Below are 21,209 nucleotides of genomic sequence, written 5' to 3'. Positions count from 1 at the left end.
AACAATGTATTTTACAATACATACAAGCCATAGATTCACTATTCATTGAGCTAATTGATTATATAATCATTTTCTAGATATTTTTAGGTCCAAACATACTTTTCTAAGCATTATAGTGTTTGTGGGTAGCTTTGATTTTTTTTTTAATCATCCTATGTAGTCAAAATAAGCTATTTAAAATATTTCTGGTTTGATTTCTCCCACAGATGAAATCTTACAAACTACCCACTGCAACTTCAGGTTCCTATGCTACTACCAGCTCTGGTTTGAAACTCAGGTAAATTCTACTATTCATCTGCTTCAGGGAGATCAAATGACTCGGGCTGGCAGAAGTAGGTAGAGTTTACCTGTTCATGTATTGTACAATATGTCTCCATGTAAGTCTGAAATACAGCTGGAAACTAAATGAAAGTAATGGCAGAATTTTAAATATGCATCATATTATAACTTCCCTACTGGTGACATCTTAACACCAATGAGCCCTTCAATGAGTGCAGGTAAGCCAATGACTGTGTTTCAGTGAGGGACAATCCATCTCTAGGAGAGAAAACCAATACAAATCCAGTAAGTTATCTATCTATCTCATAATGATCTCAACTTACACTCCTTAGAAATCTTTGGAAGAAAACCAGGAAGAAAATCTTTATGGATTTTTCTCCAAGTGATCCTATTTTTCCGTTTTGCCTAAAATTTGAGTTTTAGAATGAAACCGACTGAATAATGAGGCAAAGCAGGCAAGGTAGGATAAGACCTTTTAATATTTTTTCTCCCTGTTATATTGGTGCAAGAAAAGTAGGACAGAGGCCAAATTATTTCATTACTATTGAACTTAATGGACTTTAAAAGGTTGTGGATCAACCTCATGAATTATTATGGCTGAGAAAAGTTACTTACATCATTTACTGCTAAGTTTATCATTGTATGTCCTGAGATCTATTTTATTACTTTTCAATATGCCTTTATTTCACTGTAACCATTTTCATGCTGAAGTCCTTTCCAATATGATAAAAAGCAATCAGTATGACAGAAAGCCTTTGTGACAGAATGACAAAGAATCTCTGCAATTAAATTATTTCCACAAACGAGGAAACCACTTCTCTTTCATTTTTTTACATTATATAATAATAGAACCCTCTAATCATATCTGAACCATTATTAGAATTTGTACAAGTACAGGAAAAAACAATATATTTTGTTAAATTTTGGAATCTTCCAAGTAGAACTTTGTAACAAATGCATGGCCCTGCTCCTGACCATCTCTTTACTATTCTTCCCACTACTCCTTCCTCCTGCCCCTAACAGGACTTTTCTGATTATATGAAAGCATACTTTGTTTTCCCATGGTTAGAGAATCTGAGCTCATGGAAAATCCCCCAGAGCCTTTTCTCCTTCAATTATAAGGATCAGTCAATATGGTTTCTTTGGGGAAAGGATAATTACTTGCATTTTTGCTTCTCAAGACTTTATTAAAATAAATCTATTTATATCACACTCCAGAGAGTTTGGGAGTTGACAACTGTATTGTTAAGGACAGATTATTTTATGAGTCCATCCCTCAACATGGGAATTCTTTCAACATCTTTTCCACCAAGAGGCTGACAAACTGAAACAGAATATTCAGGAAAGATATATGAAAGAGCATAGGCATCTGACTTCATTTCCACTGCCAAAGCCTAGACAACCTGAATTCTGCACATATCACCAGAGAAAGTCAAACCGGTTCTCTAGAGAAGTAAGTTTTCCATGCAGAAAGTGAAAAAACTTATTTGGAAAAAAATCTTTACATTTAGTTAAAATATGCATAAAATTCACTGACAAAACGGGCTAAATGTTGGAATTAAACCAAGGACAATATGAACTATACAAGCAAATTTATGCAAAAGGAAGATAGTATATGAAACATTTGAGAACACACATGGACTCTGTTAATCTTTGTTTTAAAATCTCCAAAAATTTAAGTATAACCTCTTAGAAAAATCTTCCTAAACCCATCAGTTTAAGCATTGGTTAACAAGCAGACAGTGCATACATATCCCAGAGCACAACAGCCAGTTGATGTAGCTGTAGTATATTCCTACTCTGTCCTTAGCTCATAAGCCCAATCCCTGCCTCCACTCCCTGACATGACATTAACAGTAGTCAGACAGTGTCTTTTATACTGAATCAAACAGCAAAACAGTTTGCATTATCATTTCTACATCGGACCAGTATTTTTCTCTGGAAAAACTAAAACCACTTAAGGTCTTTTAGGTAAGTAGTAAGCTCTTAGAGCACAACAATCCATCCTTCCAGAAGCTACAGAACATGCATAATACTGAGGAGGTAAATGCCTGACAGTGTAGCTGTATTTAAGGTTTGGACTTGTATGGCCATGGGTCTAATGGTGAGAAGCCAGGCTTGTTGGAAGCTGAAGAGATTCACCTGTGTAAGTGGGCTGTGTGCCTCTTTGCCAACAAGCTGGCCAGAAATTCAAGTAAGGGGTTTAGTCTAGATGTAGTAGTGGAAGAAGATGGAGTTTTGAGAAACACACAGGAGCCAAGGGCTGCTGCTGCTGCATTAGGAACCAACAGGAAAATACCTGTGAAATGCTGCAAAGCACTTAGGGCCTGCTCCTCTAAAAAACAACAGCCTAGCTGTCACGGCTTTACACCAATGCACGCAGCATGGATACCAAACAGGAGCTAGGAGCCACTGCACAGCTAGAAAGATTTAATCAGTATCATTGAGACTCGGTGGCCTGTATCACATGATACATCAATCCATGGCTACAAACTGTCCAGAAAGAAGGAAGATGGGGGGCTTTCCAACATATAGAAAAATGTGGATTAACTGCACAGAGTTGTGTTTGAAAAGCAGTGATGAGTGAAAGTGTACAGGTAAAAAACCAGAGCTCAAGCCAACAGAGGAAGCCTCATGGTTGGTGTTTACTACAGGTCACCTAATGTAGAATATGCTGGTGAAACCATCTTACTTCAACTACAGGAAGAAGCATCAAGCTCACAGTCTGATCCTGCAGCAGAGTTTCAATCACCCTGTGCCTTCACTTTTATTTACTATGTAAGACTCTACTATAAAGTCTATTGAACTTCTAAGTTTTTATATGTTCTTTCTCCCCACATCATTCATTAGTTCAAAGATTTATTGAAATATTTTCGTTTCTTTAAATTATCTGTGTTACTCCTATTTCAAGCTCTGTTCTAGATGCTGTCTTTCTTAGATCAAGGCTTCTCAAAAAGGAAGTTAGTTACAATCTTTTGACATTAGCTTTAAGGACAAAAAGATAAAAATTTCCTCTCCCCAAATATTGCAGGTTGCACATCAACATTATCCTCAATATATTTTTATATTTTTCAGCCATCACCCCACAGCCACACTCACTTATCACTTTCCCAATTTGCATGTTCTAGAGATGATCTCAAACTGAGACAGTTGAGATTTTGTACACCTCTTCAAGTATTATGAAATATAACCTATGAAATACAGAATGGAGCAAAAACAGCTTTTCTTTCTTCTAATTTACAGCAATTCTTTCACATTTGCACTAGAGTATTTGTTTCACATTCCACTTCCAGAGGGCTGTTTTTAGCTCATGACTGCTCTCTTCCAAATATTCCCTTTTCAACACTCCCTCCCCTATTAGTTCTGTAAAAAACCATTTTGATTCCATAAAGAATATCTATTTTCTTAAAGCATAAAAGAAACACAAAAGAGGAATATAAACTAGCATTGAAGTTATTGATCCAAAACTTAAACTATAAAGAAAAATATTAGAATAAAGAACCTTATAGTTGCTTTCTTTGAAGTCACAAGCAGAACATAGAACTGATACCAAATCACATACAATCACATCACTAAACAGTCAAAATAAATCTTTGGAACACAGCAGTATTCAATTGACTCAGAGTTACTCAATTAGCTTGCTTCATGTAGAATGTACTTTTCTTCCAAAGTTACACCTTACCTTTGCTTCCATACTGTTCTGGTGGCAAGTCATAAGGTACAGGAAAATATGCTGCTGAATCTTTCCTTTCTGGCAGCTTTTTCTGTCCTACATGAAAGTAACCTCTGTCCAATCCCTATGAAAGAAGGGAAAAATACAGAAGATTTATTAGTTTCTGAGGAAAAAGACAAACTTAATCTACGATAGATGTTTTCTCAGTGAGCTATTTTAATGAACAAAACCTTTTGCCTCCTTTACTAAGATATTTCATGAAGCACCTTCATGTCTTAAAAACTCAGCTTCTCTTCTACTATTTCAGCTTTTCTCTTTTTTTTGCATCCATTGGCTTGGCCTCACGTGTGGGTCCATACTGGATATGTTCTGTCTCCTCAAGCCCTTACACATATACCAATGTATTTTCATGTTCACTAGGTGAACTCCTTCAGCATTTAATATTTAACTGAAGTGAAAAGCTTCTAGAAATTTCTCTTTGCTGCTTAGTTTCATCCTGACCACATTAATTAGATGCTCAGTATGTTTCACAGACTAAACGAGAAACCACTTTGTGTTATAGAAGCAAGTCTCCAAATCTGTGCTTTTCAGACATCTTGGGTAACATCATCCACATATACAAAAAAAATTGATGAAGATTTGAAACTGCTTGCACTAAAACTTCAAAGACTACACTTATATTAGAATGACAGCATTACTGTCAAACAAGGTTAAGGATTACAAAAAGAAAAAATGCAATACAGTACAAAGGCAGAGAGATTTAAAGCAATTCAAGTAACTTGGGCAGATGGTATTGCTTAGCTACTTCTCCAGAGGAATTGGATCCCAACTGTAGTGAGTTAGACAAAAGCAAAATCTCTTAGTTCTGAGATTTCAAATAGCTTACTGTCAATCAAATACAGTTTGATTAGAACAGACTAGAAATATAAAGACTATCAAGTTTTTTTATTTATAAGATATTACTGACAACTATTTATCTTTCTAAAATCATAGAATAGTTTGGGTTGGAATGGATCTTCAAAGGTCATCTAGTTCAATCCCTGTACACTGGGCAGGGACATCTTCCACTAGTAGCAGGTTGCTCAGAACCCCACCCAGCCTGATCCTGAATGTTCCCAGGGATCTACCACCTCTCAGGGCAACCTGTGCCAATGTTTCACTACCCTCACAGTAAAGAATTTCTTCCTCACATCTAGTCTAAATGTACCCTCTTCCAGTTTAGAACCACTGCCCCTTGTCCGGTCCCTACAGCTCCTATATAAAAAAATCTGTCCCCATCATTCTTATAAGCCCACAATAAAATTTCCTTGGAGCCTTCTCTTCTCCAGGCTAAAGTGTCCCAAGTTCTCTCTGTCTTTCCTCATAGGAGAGGTGCTCCAGCTCTGACCATTTCTATGTCTCTCCTCTGGACTCAGTCCAACAGGTCCTTCCTGTGCTGGGACCCCAGAGCTGAATGCAGCACTGCAGGTGGGATCTCACCAGGGCAGAGCAGAGGGGCAGAATCCCCTCCCTTGCCCTGCTGGCCACGCTGTGTTGGATGCAGCCCACGACACAACTGGCTTTCCAGGCTGTGAGTACACATCATCAGCTCATGTCCAAATATTAATTTACACTTTATTCAAGCTCTGTGGTCCAGCAGTCTGAGTTTTACAGCATTACTGTTTTGTGACAGAACAATCAAGTATTCTAGTTACCACTAAATATCCTGTGGTATTCAAATATTCAAACACACACACTACCTGAATGGAGAGTCCCATCTATATAAAACACTGCAAGTCTTTCTTGACTGAAGTTTTACACAATGTTACCATTCTAAGTTGGAGACAGCAACATCCACATGACCAAAAAAAGCATGGGAATCAAGGCAGCCTCGTGCCTTTTTCTTCAATATTCAAGAAGAACAGCAACCTAGACAATTAAGAGCTGCCAAAGACAATGTCAAACAGCAGTTCTAGCAAGTCTGTTCAAGAATCTCCTTTGGAATCTATATACATCTTTTGTCTCATGACCTACAGTAAGAGCAAACTATAGGTTATGATTTAAGAAACACTAAGAAGGATTAGGCAAAAGCCATTGCCTTTTAAATGAAAGAACAAACAAATGCTAAAGGACTGTGTGAAAGAAAATCCAGTTTGAACTTCCCTTTCTTATACCATTTAAGTCAGCTATTTTGACAAGTCTTCATTAAAACCAGGCTACAGCATTTTGTGGAGCTTAGCCTTGAGGTAACAAGTGCTATGTTCAAAACAAACCAATGTAAATATGCAAGATTATTTTTTAAAGCTCATAAACATCTAAGGGTTTGAAAATGACTGGAAAAAAATCATAATTACTTAGACAAAATGCAACAATCAAGTTGTATAGTCTTACTTCCAATGAATTTGAATCACTCAGGTATTGGTAGAAATTTAATGTAAAAATGCAAATAATCATTTGTAGTGGAAAAACCATGAAATATTCCAGGGATTCTATAGCTCACAAACAATAGGAACTCTGTAAGTGGTGATGAGATTTTTTCATAACTCACAGCAGTCAGGTTGCAGCTGTTGGGAGGGTCTGGGTGATGTGTATTCCCAGATACACAAAATGACATTTAAATTGTCAGCATGTATGTGACATATATGATGAGGTCTGATTGCCCAGACATTGTGTGAGCTCTCTTGTCTTCTACATCACCTACGGAAGAAATGTAAAACAGCAGAGAAGGTTTCTCTGCTGTATTGTGAGATGGTTCTTATGCTACAATAAACTTCATATGCCTCCTCAATACCACCAAAATTACAAAGCTGCTGCCTGGCACCATCTGAGTTGGGCATTTGTGAAATCCTTGCTATCACAAAGCCCAGTGTAAAAAACCACTTCAGCCTCGACCTACAAAGCAAGGACATTTTTCATTCGCTTTTTTTTTCCCCCCCTTGTTACCCATCATTTTCTTCAACCTAGCAATATTTTTGTTTCTGCTTAATATCTTCTACACTCCATGTCTGTTATTTCTTCAGCATTTCTTTTCAGGCATTTTGCTTCCTTCTTTTGTTCTATAACTTTGCTTTTCTTTGTCTTGTTCTTCCTCGGTATTAAGCAATTATATTTTCCTCTCCTCTGAAAGACTCTGATGCTGTCCACCAATGCTGCTTGACTCCACCAGTTTGTCCCAAAACTGGTTTATTTGTCTGTCAGAATTTAACCTATAGAGATCTTCCATTCAGGAAATATTCATCTAAGAAAAGACATTTAGTTTTCCTCAAGACACCCTGGAGTAACCATCTAGTTTGTTTAATACATTCTTTAACAAGGCTCTCTGAGGAGATTCACATGCTTTTAAAAATAACTCATGTGTCGATCTTCACACAGAAATTGAAGTAAGTCACACACTTTGTTTTGTGCATTTCCTGATTGTTGACAGCTCTCATTGCTATTTCCAAAAAACAAAACAGCAGGATCTTGCCTAAAATAATTTTGTCTGACTTTTAAGTTTTCCTCAGCCATATTCTATTCTTTCAGAATTTTTCCCTCTGCAGCTTTATTTTGGTCTTTGACTGATGCTTACAGCAATTCATTTTGAAATGTTAATAAACACATATCTCAATTGGGAAAGAATTTTTTTGTACTTATGAAACTTTAGGTGCTGATACGGCTTCTATTAGTGCCTTCACATCATATATCATTGAAAAAGCAGTCATTGAGAAGAATGGGGAAGGGAAACTTAACAGTTTTTAAAATACTGCCTTCCAGCTTTTGAGTTTTTTTGCCCCAAACACAAAGAAGACTGCAGGTTATAAAAAAAAAAATCATATACGATAAAGGCAAGAATTGCTAGCCCTATTAAAGTGGGAATTAAAACTGATACCATTACAGTATTTTGATCCTACTGAAGTAGCTTTTAACAGGAGACACCTGATTATCCCACTAGATGATTATGGGACTACTGTTTCCAACTCCAGTAAACAGAAAAATAGTCCTCTTTGGCAAAACTACTTAAAAACTTCCTAGTTTGGGCAGCAGAGAATTAAGGATGCACATGAACTTCACAGTGGCCAGCAGAATACACAGCAAAATCCTTCCTCAACACTAGGTGCAGTTATTCAAAAGAGTGCTTTATTCAACTGTATCAGAAGATTTATTTTTTTTTTAGGGAGCACACAGTGATAGTCTCAGGTATCTGAACCCAAAGTTTTTTCGTTTGGAAAGTAAGTATCTGGGCATCTTTAACACTGGAATTTGAAAACCTTGTGGCAGTTCTGTGAACACTTAACGCAATGCTTAACATCCTGAAGTCGACATATAAAATCTTAGTTTACTTGCATTGTATTAGCTTTCCCACTCTATTTTACATGGGATCAAAGACTTCATATAAAGCTAGAGAAACCAAAGAAGAAAGTGGTACTACATTGCCTTGGATGTTGTGTTACAGTCAAAGAGCTTAACTGACTTGATTTTGGTTCTGCTGTAAGTTGAGCTATGACTGAAGGTGCCTGGCTCAGTTATTTGAATGCAGCAAAAATTAAAGCAGTTCACTTCTGAAAAACACATGCAATAGTGCCTGCCTGCTCTCTCATCCAGATTCAGTTCATACATCCAGCCCCAGAGTCAACTACAAAACAGTACTTCACTCCAGAGAGTATTCACCATCAAATACAGCACTTCAGAATCTGAAATACTGCTGTTAGTTGCCTGAGTTTGATTATCTAGATATAATTGCAGGATTTGATAGCATTAGGTAGGCAACTATGGGTAAGTTTTCAGTTTAATAGCATCTATTGTATTTCTCTAAGCTTGTATTTCTAAAAGCTGACTGAGCCAGTATCATATTCAACAAACCTCTAAAAGATTAAAGTATTTCACAAATTTTTATACTATTGTACAGGTCAAGCTCAATTTATCTTAGCATCTTATCAGACACAGAAGCTGTGAGGAAGAACCATTTACTTAAAAGGCTTTCCATTAGTCACTTCCAAGATTTTTCAAACAAACTAATTACCGGAACATGCTTCCCCGAACTCTATGCTTTTTGGTCATTGTGTTCTCACTACATGTTTTACCTGTTAAAGATGTACTTTATCTCAGCCTCTGGAAAGGAATCCCCAGCAGCTGAAAGAGCAAGTTGAAAAAGAGAGTGTAGATGTAGGAGGTGAGAAAAAGAGATGGAAAGGGAAATGTAGTTCAAACACAGGACAATCTTTCTCATGAACATTATCTTTCACTCAGTAGAAGCTTGTGATCTAATGCCAGCATCAGCTGATTTTTCCCTAAACACTGGACTGTACATGATAACAGCTGCTGCTGTATTGAGAACAACCATTCAACATAATTCTGAGAGTCTGTATTAGCACACCAGGCCAAGACCCAACCTCAAAGCATAATTCTGGAAGCATTTTTTAAAAAAGACAAAAACTGGCAGTCAGCTGATAGCAAGTGAGGAACGATCCACTTCCAAATTTGTATTCAGCAGAAAATAGAAAGCACTAACTGTAGAGATAGAGGAGTTCTTAAGATAAGTGACATTAAGTGCATGCTATGCAAATACAGCAGGGTAGTGTGGGCAAGTAGTCCCAGATGCTGGATTAAGGCTCCAATCTCTTCTGGGACATGGGTTCAATTTCCCTCACTGCCAGGGATATTTTAATGGTTGGATTATATGATTTTAAAGTTTTTTTTTCCAGCCTAAATGATGCTGTGATTCTATGATGCTAAGTCTTAACTTCTACCAGAATACGTGTCATGAACTTTGTGATAAAACTGCATGAAATAACCTAAAGAAACAGAACTATCAGAAACTGGCAGTATTAAATCAGCATTTTGATAGCTAGGGCATGGTGAGTCCCTTGTGGCTTAGGAAAGCTCAGTTATATTTCAAATCACTTCATGTAGTTTATATTTTGCATCACTTTAGCTGTAAACAAACTTTTCTGTTTCTAAAAAATTTAGTCTATTCCCAGTTCTCTGTTACCTTCACTTAAAGCTACTCTGCCACACAGCATTCTAAAACCACAATGATCTAGTGTGACAAGCAGACTAAATTATCAAAGAAGCACTTTTCATGTAGAGTTCACTGCAGGACATATGCATAAGAAATTAAAAAAATTAAGCACTGCAACTTGAATATCAGATGACTGCATGTACGTAAGCCCAGTATCAGTATTGTCTGATTACCTCCTTGTTACCAAGAATCTCTACAAGCACTTCTCAGTGAAGAAAGAAAAGCAGCTGCAGTGTTTCTCCCTGCTTTGCTCCCACGTACATCATATCATGTGACTAAGGTAACTTGTTCTCTTCTGGTTGCCAGTCCTCATAATTAATTATCAATATGTAGGAAACTGGGAGAATTCCCCTCTAGGAAAAACTGAGCAGGATAAGAACTCTTGAGTCTAGACAAAGATAAAGGTGTCTGGAAATAGAGGTATGAAAAGGATGATTAGGGATCACATGGTTCTTGCATCTTTCAATGCAAGAAGAAAAAAACTTCAAATGAGTAACTTTCAGAACACTGCTTCATGTGACATTATTACATTGTGAAACTCAGCCAAAGCAGATTGTGACTGCCAAAAGCCTACAGACATTTAAGAGAAGACAAGAGATGCTCACAGAATAGGCTTCTAAGTCATGAAATATGCAGGGACAAACTACTACATAAATGCCTGGCATTTATACTTTTCCACAAGTGTCTGCTTTTGACCACTGAGTTTTGAGCACTCCTTTGATATGATAAAGTAAAGCCTTCTACTCCCCCAACAATGACTACTTTAAAGTAACCAGAGTGACAAAAAGGGAAAGCTCTGGAAGCTTGGTTCTACTTCATACTGCACATTGTGTTTTTCTTACGCAGACCTTCGCTCTTTATTCCTATTTTCTATCCAAAACTTCATGAACCATCATTCTCTGCAAGGTCTGGTTTCAAAACCAGGCCAAAAGAAGGTTACCTCAATATCATTTCCCCACTCACATTTCTGCCCCTTATATTCATCCTTCCTACTTCTTCCTTGCATTAGCCCTCACTTGACCATGTTGAGCTGGTTCATGGAATGACTTTGAAAACCTGTCCTGTTTTGTTTTGGCCAGTCTGAGCTGGTTTAAGGGAAAAGGAATTCACTGAACACTGATGCCAGTACAACTAAGGGAGTGAAGACAGCCAGAAAGTTGTGGCCAATGATTCTATATCCAAGTGGAGGCTGGTGACAAGTGATGTTCCTCAGTGCTGTCTTGGGAGTGGTGCTCTTAAACATCTTTACCAATAACACAGATGGCAGGACTGAGTGCTCCCTCAGCAAGCTTGTCTATGACAGCAAGCTTAGTGGTGCAGCTGAAACATGTGAAGGATGGAATGCCATCCACAGGAAGCTGGACAAGCTCAAGAAACGGGCCCACAAGAACCTCATTAGCTTCAACAAAATCAAGAGCAAGGTGCTGTACCTGGGTCAGGGAAATCCCAGACAGGAGCACAGACAGAGAAGTCACTGAGAGCAGCCCTGTGGAGGAGGACTTGGGGTACAGGCCAGACACAACCTGGCACTTGAAGCCCAGAAAGCCAATTGTGCCCAAATGGGCTGCATCCAAAGCAGTGTGACCAGCTGGGCAAGGGAGGGGATTTTGCTCCTCTGCTCTGAGACCTCACCTGCAGTGCTGCATCCAGGTCTGGGGTCCCCAGCACAGACCTGTTAGAGCAAGTCCACAGAACAGCCATAAAGATCATTAGAGGGCTGGAGCACCCCTCCTACAAAGACATGCTGAGAAAGTTGGGATTGTTAAGTCTGGTAAAGAGAAGGCTTCTCATTTCAGCCTTCCAGTACTTAAAAGGAGTTTATAAAAAAGCAGATAGAGAGAATTCTGCAAGATTCACGATAGAGTGCAAGCCAAGTGTTTCTCACATGGGTTTGGAGGAGAGGAGAGTAGTGGGAGGGGTTTTTGTTGTTTCAATGAGTTTTTTAAGTGAAAAGTTTGCAGATTAGCAAGATCTAAAACAGGTATGGTCATTCCTGGAAAAAAAAACTATTTCAAATATTCCTGATTTTCCACCCATTTGATGTATGCACAGAAAAAACAGGGTTAGAACAACCCAAATTACATTAGATGACTGCATCATTTGGTGATCAGTTGTGTTTATATAAAACCCATCATTTACTAGGTACAAATATACCAGTACCATAAATTCTTTGCTTGGCAACACTTGGAGTTAGCCAGCTGGAAGTTGGAGTAGCCAACTTCCAATAACATTAATTTATTCCTTTCAGGTAAACTGCTGTTGAAAGCCAAATTTCTGTACAACTTCGTTTGCCCAATGGTTCATTATTCTGTTCTTTATAGTTGTTTAGACAAATGGTTATTTAATTATTTTAGAGCTCATTGATATAAAAAACAATGCTTCCTACTATAAGAAGCTGTAGGATTTTTCTTGTTTTGCTCTCTGATAAACATGTTTTCTTCCACATAAACCATGCTGGAGAAAAACATCTCTAAGGTTCTTGATATCAGAGACCTCACTACTATGCAAACTCATTATAAATGCCAAGAGTGAGACACAGGAGTTATTTAGCTGCAGTCAGAAACCATCAATCTTAATATGCAATCTCAGGAGAGTACAATTATCCAGTTATGGTAGGCAAACATTTTTACAATGTCATAATATTAGTAAATATTCATTTGGGACTACATTACTTATCAGTAGAAATGACAGAACATTATGTGATCATCTGTGAATGTTATCTAGGAAATAAATACTCTTCATCAGCAAAATATTTCTAAGGACTTTTAGCATACAAATACTTTTTCAGAGTAACTTGCAGTTTCTTCCCTGACCAGAAGAAATTTCACACAGGAAGAAGTTTGAATGGTTTGTAATCATAGACTAACTGCTGTTGAGAACATTTTGGTACTATCAGACCACCAGAGAGTAGAAGGAATCAGCCATACAACAAAAAACTCGCATCTCCCCCATCAGGTAATAAGACAAAACCCAACCTAAACAAAGAAGGGAAGTTTTTTTCTTAAATACAATGTACAATTAAGGACTTTCTATCACAGGATTTTGTAGAGGGCTAAAAACCAGCAGGTGTAGTTCAATAGGGAACTTGATGTTAAGAGACAGTCACATGACTGCAACTGCATTTCAGAGAAATGCACCAGCAATAACAGGGACTGGTGCAACATTAGGATTCGTTTCTCAAGTTACAATGCATGCACCTTACCTCAGTGTGAATATGCACTCACAGCCTAGTTTTAAAAAGCACAAAAGAAGAGATGTGGCCATCCTTTCCAGTAACATTTGGAGTATACGTTAACATTTTAAAATTGTATTTTAAAATATTACTTGTCAGTAAGAGGAAAGAAGTCACAGCAATACCAAATCCATACCTACTGTGCAGGAAAACAAGACCCTACGAACACCTCACAGATTCCATTTCCTATTAATTTTCTAATATGGAAATACAGAACCTACTGATTGGATTATTCAGTTATGCTTGTATTCATAAATATTTGCAGATTTTTTTCATATCTCAGGATTTGTGCTTGAACTATGAACTTACAAATGCTGAAGGCAAGAAAAGAACTCCAAGTTCATAAGAACGGATCATCAGTTGGCTGCCATTTTTCTCCAGAGCTCCCCAGGCTGCTTTAGATAGATTGGCACTGCAAAGAGAAACAAAACATATTAGTGGGGCACAATCTTCAGGGCAGAAAACGCTTAAATAACAGTGTAGCAAATCCTTGTAGCAGAAGAACTTAAATTCAATCAGAATAGTCTTCTCCCAAAAATGACTTGGTTGTTATTCCTTATTGCTATTTTTACAGCACAGTGGGAGCAACAGAGACAATATGTAGAAAGGCATTCATACAACACATGTGGATAATTATACAAGCCTATTTCTGTCACACAAATCTACGAGACAAATTCAGCCTTTTGAATCTTCTCTGCACATTTCAGAAAGGAATTTGGTAATGGTAAATAGCTTCAATTTGATGACCTAAGGAAATTAAAGGCTAGTTCAATTATGACTAGTTACAATACATTTAGTACAGAGTGGGTTTGCATTTTACATTTTAGTACAGAGTGTTAAACAGCATCTTTTGCTCTTGGCATTTTGTTCTTTGATCTATTTATGAAAACAAATACTTATTAAAGAGGGTTTTTGTTTCAATTTGCTATTCAGCACCATGCTGTAGCTAATCTTTCATCAGCATCTACTACAAAGTAGACCAATTTGGAAATCAAAAAATATACGTAATTTTGTTGTGAAAACCTACTTCTATAGCACAATACAAAATTTACACACTATGTTTTGAACTGATGGACATAGCGGATGTCCATTTGCTGTTTGGTAACAGCAAATGGTGGAACAGAAGAAACAGGAGAAGAAAATAAAGCAACCATTATTTTCTGTATTGGGTGGAGTAAGCATCACATGTAAATGACTTAAAACCTTTTTAAGAACACATTAATCACTACCACTATTGCAGGCAACCATATCAATGAGTGATGAAATTTAAAGAGACCAAATATAAAGAAAAAAAAATATTAAAGTAACTGAGCATTTAACAGTAAGGACAGATAATAATCTGTAAAATATAGGGTAGCATAAAAATCAGTTTTGGCAAAACTGAAACATATCTGTATTCTTAATTCACAAGACAATTTTCAATTCTAGAAATTGAAATTCTAGAAATCTTTCAATTGTAGAAATTTCTTGCTTCCTCTTTTGGCTTCTTTAACAACAGAACTATAAAGCTTATACTTCAAGGCAGACTGCTAAACAACTCAATTGACAAAAGATCAGATTCCTAATTCCAGGTATCTGTGTGTTTTATAACAGTAGGGCAGCCCAAGGATGACTTCAGCTAACCCAAACTCTATTTTGTAGAAACCAACACATTCATACCACACACCAGCATAACTTTAACTTAACCCAAGATTTAAAAATATTTATCATTTTAGTTGGTGTTGAACCCCAAAACTGGCAGTCACAACTCAGACAAGATTTTAGTGTGATTACCAACAGTTCCTCACATAATAATTTCAATCTGCAGCCTCAAAAAGGGCAATGCAATGGAGAAACATTAAATATGGACAAAAATTCCTATCACTAATTGAAGTATTATGAGGGCTATGGAAGTGACTTCCCTGGGCCAGCAGCTGACAAAAAAACCCCATATATAAAGTTCTTAACTGAGAGCTGTACTGGTTAGATGTTTACCTTGTTACCAGGAACCATGCAATCTTCTGGAAGTCAGGAGAGAGTCTCATGTATGTCTTAATGTGAGGTATAGCATGAGTTCGACCTGTGACTTCTGCTGACCATTTGCTAGAAAAGTAAAAGGAATTCTTTTCACATATGGTTTTATTTTGAGGTCTAAAAAACACTCACCATATTACAGTGCCATGATTTCAGGAACACTACTTATATTTGTCACACTCAAAACTTATTTCTCCTAAAGAAAAATCTTAAAATACTACATTTAATTCAACTGTTACCAATTCTACTAGCAGTCAGAAGGGCAGGGCTTTTTTTCCTTACAGCCAAACCAGAGAGATATTCTCCTCAGTGTGTCAGGTTCTCCTAACAAGTTTTTTCCATTCCTCTGTTCCAGATAGCACACAAGGAACCAAGTCTAAATTTCTGGCCAATGTATCTTCTTTGAAGACTATCAATGGTTATGACTTTACACAACTGAGTTTGGCACCAAACTAAACCTCACAGAATTCCCCAAGTTTATCACAATTTACTCTCCATGACATAAAAGCAGGAAGCAACTGGTAGGTTGCTGTTGCTACTTTTCCCCTTTCTGTGCCTCTACACCACTGAGAAATTTGAGGGTTTAAGATAATAGAGATCATATCTATGTGTATACAAAAAAACTAGTTTAAAATAACAAGTCATTGAATCAATGTAACACAACTAAACTGTAAGCAAGCAGTAAACATACATATATAACTGAAGGTATGTAGTCATGGCACTAAGAAGCACTTTCTGTTCACAGCTGCTAACCCTCACCTCAATTCAGGAAGAAAGCTTCTTAACACACCTTCCTTCACCCAGAGACATGTCTTTCCCCAGATTTGAAGGAGGAGTGGTTTCAGGTGTCACAATCCTGTTTCCCTATCTTGGCATTCTCTTTGAATAGGCAAATCAAAAAGAATCAGTTAAGTCTGAAAAATTTAAGTGCACTGTGTTCCTCTAAAAGCCTGAGTAGACTGACTTGGAAGGGCTGGAATTATTTACCTATGTTAACTTCCAGGACTAACACTTATATACAGTGCACTTAAAACTTAGAGTCTTCGTATTTCATGGGTGAGGACCTAGTTACTTTAACAACCCTATCTCCCTTGATGAATGAAAAAAACCAAACCTGAGAACTGGTCCTGTATTCTTAAAGGGTAAGAGCTGAAACACTGCACATTTGATGCAAACTAGACTGCTTTATATTTTAATGCAAGCCATATCAAAGTCTGTTTCTATAGGGCAGATTAAGATATATATAATACAGAATTATCTGACTAAACTTGTCTTCCCCTACAAAATCCATACTTTCCATACATACAGATTTCAAAGCTGAATCATGACTCAGCCACCCTGGTTAATAGCTTTTCTCTCACTAAACTGACAGTTAAGGCAAGCATCTTTAAATTTGTGAGACAAAAGTAATCAGGTAACTGCAATAAAATGGTAAGAATGAAAAACAGGAAAAATAGTAGAACTGGGAATTTAAAATTTATCTTCTTTACATTTACCTCAGTGCTTTAGTTCAGGACAAACTTTTCCCCTCACCACTAATTGCAGTTTTTCTGAGATACTATCTCAGTCTACTGCTTTTTTGTCTCCTTGTCTTACGACAGATACAAGTAGTGTGCCCTAATAAGAGTAATACCGCTTCTATCTATTACCTATATTGATTTAATCAAAAGTGATTGAAACTCCTATTTTAGAAAGTAAAAATCACAAAGGGGAACATGTATTTTGGCCATGTTTTCCCTAGTAGGGCAGCACAAACATAGAAGGATTAAAAGAGGAAAATGCACTCTAGTTTTGGCTGGGATATAGTTAATTTTCTCCATACTGGCTACTATGGGGCTATTGTCTGGATTTGTGTTGGAAACAGCACAAACACACAGATATTTCAGCTATCACTTACACACAGCCTTTTCTGCCTCTCACACCACCCAGCCAGCAAATAGGCTGGGAGGGGACACAGGCAGGACAGCTGACTCCGGCTGACCAAAGGAATATTCCAGACCATTATACTCAGCACATGAAGTTGAGGGAAGAAGGGGGTGATGGCCTTTATCTTCCCAAGTAACAATTAGGCACAATAGAGCACTGCTTTCCTGGGGGTGACTGAAAACCTGTCTGCCCATGGAGCATGGTGAAAAGACTAATTTTGCTTTGCTTGTATGAGCAGCTTTTGCTTTATTAATAACCTGTCTTTACTTCAACCCAAAAGTTTTCCCAATTTACTCTTAGGATTCTCTCCTCTATCCCACTAGAGGGATGGGAAGGAGGGTGGGAGAGGCCAAGTAAGTGGCTTTGTGGTGCTGAGCTGCAGGCTAGTACTAAACCATCAAAAAGTCCTGAAAATTTAACTGTACAAACATACCCAACTCATGAACAGAGACAGGAATAACTAATTTTCTATACCACCACCTCTTTCAGCATTTAGTTCTTTTACTTCAAGTCTATCTTAAAATACTGGCAACAAGGCTTGAGCAGCATTAGAACAACTCATAGCCTTCGTTTCAACCTAAGAGAACATTATGCTCTCTGTATAGATGCTCTCTCATCTTTTATGATTTTAGGGGGAACAACACTGTACTTCTGCAAACTGAGAAGAAAACTCCAAAGTTATTAAAAACTTTATAAATCTAAAGAACACACAAAGCTCTAATACAATAATCATTATGGACTTGTCAGGCATATATCAAACAAACTCTTGTCAAACCAACTTCTTCCACTCTTTGAAAATAAAAATTTGACAAAGTAACTGCACAAACATAAGGCACATGATATTAAAAACCAATCAATTAAAAGGAACATTAAAATACAATATTTTATCTCCTATTAAAACTGATTAAATGTTTTGAAAGTAGCAATTAGCAGAAATTATTAATCATTGCAAATCTGTCCTCATAAATTACTAATACTGGAAGGAAAACCAAGCAATAATACTAGAGAGAAAATGCAAATGACTGCACAGTAGCTATTCTAACAAAATAGTCTAGTAATCATTTGCTACAACTAGAAAAGTAAAAACAATATTAAGTTTAGTCACACTTTTTTTGAAAAATTACAGTTCACAGCTGCATTATAGGTTAAACACACTCAGGTGGCAGAAGAGAGAAAAGCAGCCCATAGACATTATAAAAGTTACATGCCTGGGGCAGACATCCTGCCTCTTCAGTTGAGAGGCTACAGGGCACCATTTTCCAAGTCCATTAATTTCTCCCTACTTGCAAAAAGGAGTTACTCATTCTCCTTTACTGTAAGCATAAATTATTTGTTTTTTTTTCCTTGCAGTTCTGGTAGAATCCCTAGTTTCCTGCTGGTTTCATCCTATTTTCCAGTAAGAAGAGGAATTTCCTAAATTCCTATAATCCCCCCACTGGCCAAAGACTTGCATTATAGCAAGTCTTTCAAACAGCTAATCTTGTGTTTACATCTATTGAAACCTGCTGTTTTCTGTGTGCCCCAGGTCCCATGGATAAAAAGCTGCTGTCTCCTGCCCTATGCTAACGGTTTACATGCAGGCTCTCCTCAATGACTACTGTCCTGCATTACTGCAGGGTAAGAGCCTGCATCTGGGCAGTCACTACAGAGCAATTATGCAGGGCCACTGCCATCTGCAGCCAATTTGACAGATGAATTTGAAACAGCACTTTTGCTGCCAGAGTAGGTCCCTGTATGTAAGAAGACAGGTATGTGGATATTTTCTCATTGAAAAGGAATAAATCAATGAATTATTTCATTATTAAGTAATGTTCTGTGTACTAAATAAGAGACTAACTGAAAAAGGTTCTTTTTTCTAGTAAGATCCTCTTGAGGTATGACTACAGAAACTGAATTAAGACTGCACAAACACCCCCAGATTTATGATTTTTTTGCTTTTTGAATCACGACTGAACAATCTTGAACACTTCAAGTTGATTGCAGCTTTCCTCATTTGCTGAATATATTCAGAGAACACAGTTTAAAGACAGGAGACAAAGCCTCACACACTTTCTGCCTGTGCTCCATTCCTTAGACACTGACCAGCATGGTTCACAACAGCAATCACCTTCACTATAGAATGGAGGATGGTCTCTGCCACTAGCAATGTGATTTCACTCTCCTGAATATATACCCAACTGAACACAATCTTATTTAGTAAATTCTCTTAATAGAGCAACTTCTGACCAGAAGAGTTAAAAGTTTCTGATGAAAGGAATGGGAAGTTGTGGTCTTGTAAGAGGTTACAAGTTTTATTATTTTTTTTTAATCTTTGCAAAACAACTTTTCCCATTGTTCTCTAAACATGCCTAAGTTTTTAACAATTCGGCCTGAGGGAGACATTTGGCATGGAATGTGTCAGACTGTAAGAATTCAGCACAACTAGTAGCACATGGAAATAGAAATTCTTAATAGAAAATGTCAGGCATCTTTAACAAAAGATATTGCCATAAGGGACTTAGAATTTATGCAGCAGGACTGCTGCACTTAGAAGAAAAAAATTAAGCAACTAAAAAAAAAAGCCTCCCTAGTCCTGTTGTGGCTCAGTTGAAATCCCATTAATACAGAGGCACAAGCGGGGAAAGTGAAATACAACTAGAATTTAAAAAAAGAAAGGAGTAACATTATTCCTGTTGAGGAAACATTAGATAGAAGTTTACAGAAACCTAAATCCAGTAGCAACATTATTTCATAATCTTTATAGGTAAACAGCATGTTTTCTACTAACTGGAGATAAGACCTAGAAGATAAGGAACTAAAGGCCTTTATCTTAAGAAGCTGAAGAATATCATACTTGTAACCATTTCCACTTACTTGCTTTTAACACTCAAACATTACAGCACTGTAACTTTAAATATACAGTCTGAAAAAAAAAACCTCAAAGAACTGAGTTCTACTTACTGAAAATAGGAATGCAACCACAGCTGTTTCTGGGCTGTCTGTATACTGTATGGAAGCGAGCCACCAGCTTAAGGAAAAAAATAGAACATGTACATTTATTTTTTGAAAGACATTCTAAAAGCAGCAAGCATCTTGGGGAATAAGCTATCTGCCCTACCTTCATGAGTTATTTTCAGGAAGTTGTTAAATGCTCCAGTAGTATAAAATGGTATATACTTGCTTGGTTTTTTTCCATTTTCTTATAATTTAGCAAGTTCCTAAACACTACATAGCACTTTTACACTAGGAAAAACAGAACATGTATATAGGGAGAACTATGGGTATTTGTTTAATATTCTACTTGATAGCAAGAGATTGGAATCACTACCAATACAAACTAGAGGAAATAAACCAAGCAGAAGAAATAAACCTTCCAAATCCCAAACAACGTTTTTTAAAAAGCAAGAACTTCCATGATGAAATTATATTTGTATTGATTTGGCCTTTGGCTAATGCACATTGTGATTTCTTGAAATGGATTTAAGAAGAATCAGCCAGGCATACTGAATTATATTACTATTGTGTAGTGAAAGCATGATGCAAAGCCTACTGTATTCAACATGTCCTAAAAGACACCATAAGAACCTATTACAAAAGCTTTACTACTCTCAGAAATGTACTAACTGCAGGGCTCCACAGAACTCTTCAGAATATACAGTAACAAGTCACTGGGCTGTAGATAACAAGTTGTATTTAAAGACACCATAACTTAATTTTGGGAACCACAGGTGTCTATAAATTCTCTGGCTGCAATTTCTACGTATGTCCAAACACTAACCAGAGGAAAGACAAAAATTTGTGAAAACATTCATGTTCAAAATCCACCAGCTGCTAGAATTCAAAAGCAACTCTTGTCTGGCATAGGAGCATAGGTATCCAGCTTGGAACAGGAACACTTTTAATGCCAAAATCGTTGAAGCTGAAAGCACCTCTCTGCAAGAGGCTGCTGTCTGCCCATTTCTCCAGCCTGCACAGCTCCTCTGACTGACTGCATGATCATCCAATATATCAACCACTCCTCCCCAGCCTGCATTACTTGGAAACTCCCTTCAGGTGTACTCTGCCCCACCATCCAGGTCTCTGATGAAGACACTAACGCATGACCCCAGTACCAGTGCTTGGCACATGCC

General features: G+C 37.3%; 1 protein-coding gene across 4 annotated transcripts in view; it reads right to left on the bottom strand.

Moving 5' to 3' along the window:
* The window catches only part of TDP1 (tyrosyl-DNA phosphodiesterase 1), a 45,258-nt gene that overhangs the window by 7,433 nt on the left and 16,616 nt on the right, over positions 1-21,209 (bottom strand). For all 4 annotated transcript variants that reach the window (XM_088057593.1, XM_005520198.3, XM_088057592.1 and 1 more), the window contains exons 12-15: positions 20,041-20,107; positions 15,136-15,243; positions 13,471-13,573; positions 3,962-4,076 (exon numbers count right to left, since the gene is read on the bottom strand). In XM_088057593.1, the coding sequence (XP_087913719.1) occupies positions 3,962-4,076; positions 13,471-13,573; positions 15,136-15,243; positions 20,041-20,107 (393 nt within the window). The remainder of the gene's footprint in view (positions 1-3,961; positions 4,077-13,470; positions 13,574-15,135; positions 15,244-20,040; positions 20,108-21,209) is intronic.

This window comes from Pseudopodoces humilis, chromosome 7 (assembly GCF_049639895.1).
Source record: "Pseudopodoces humilis isolate 2021_Gansu_Grassland_sample_001 chromosome 7, ASM4963989v1, whole genome shotgun sequence".
Classification (NCBI taxonomy): Eukaryota; Metazoa; Chordata; class Aves; order Passeriformes; family Paridae; genus Pseudopodoces; species Pseudopodoces humilis.
Note: the sequence above shows the minus strand (reverse complement) of the source record. Positions and strands in the feature narration are given on the sequence as shown.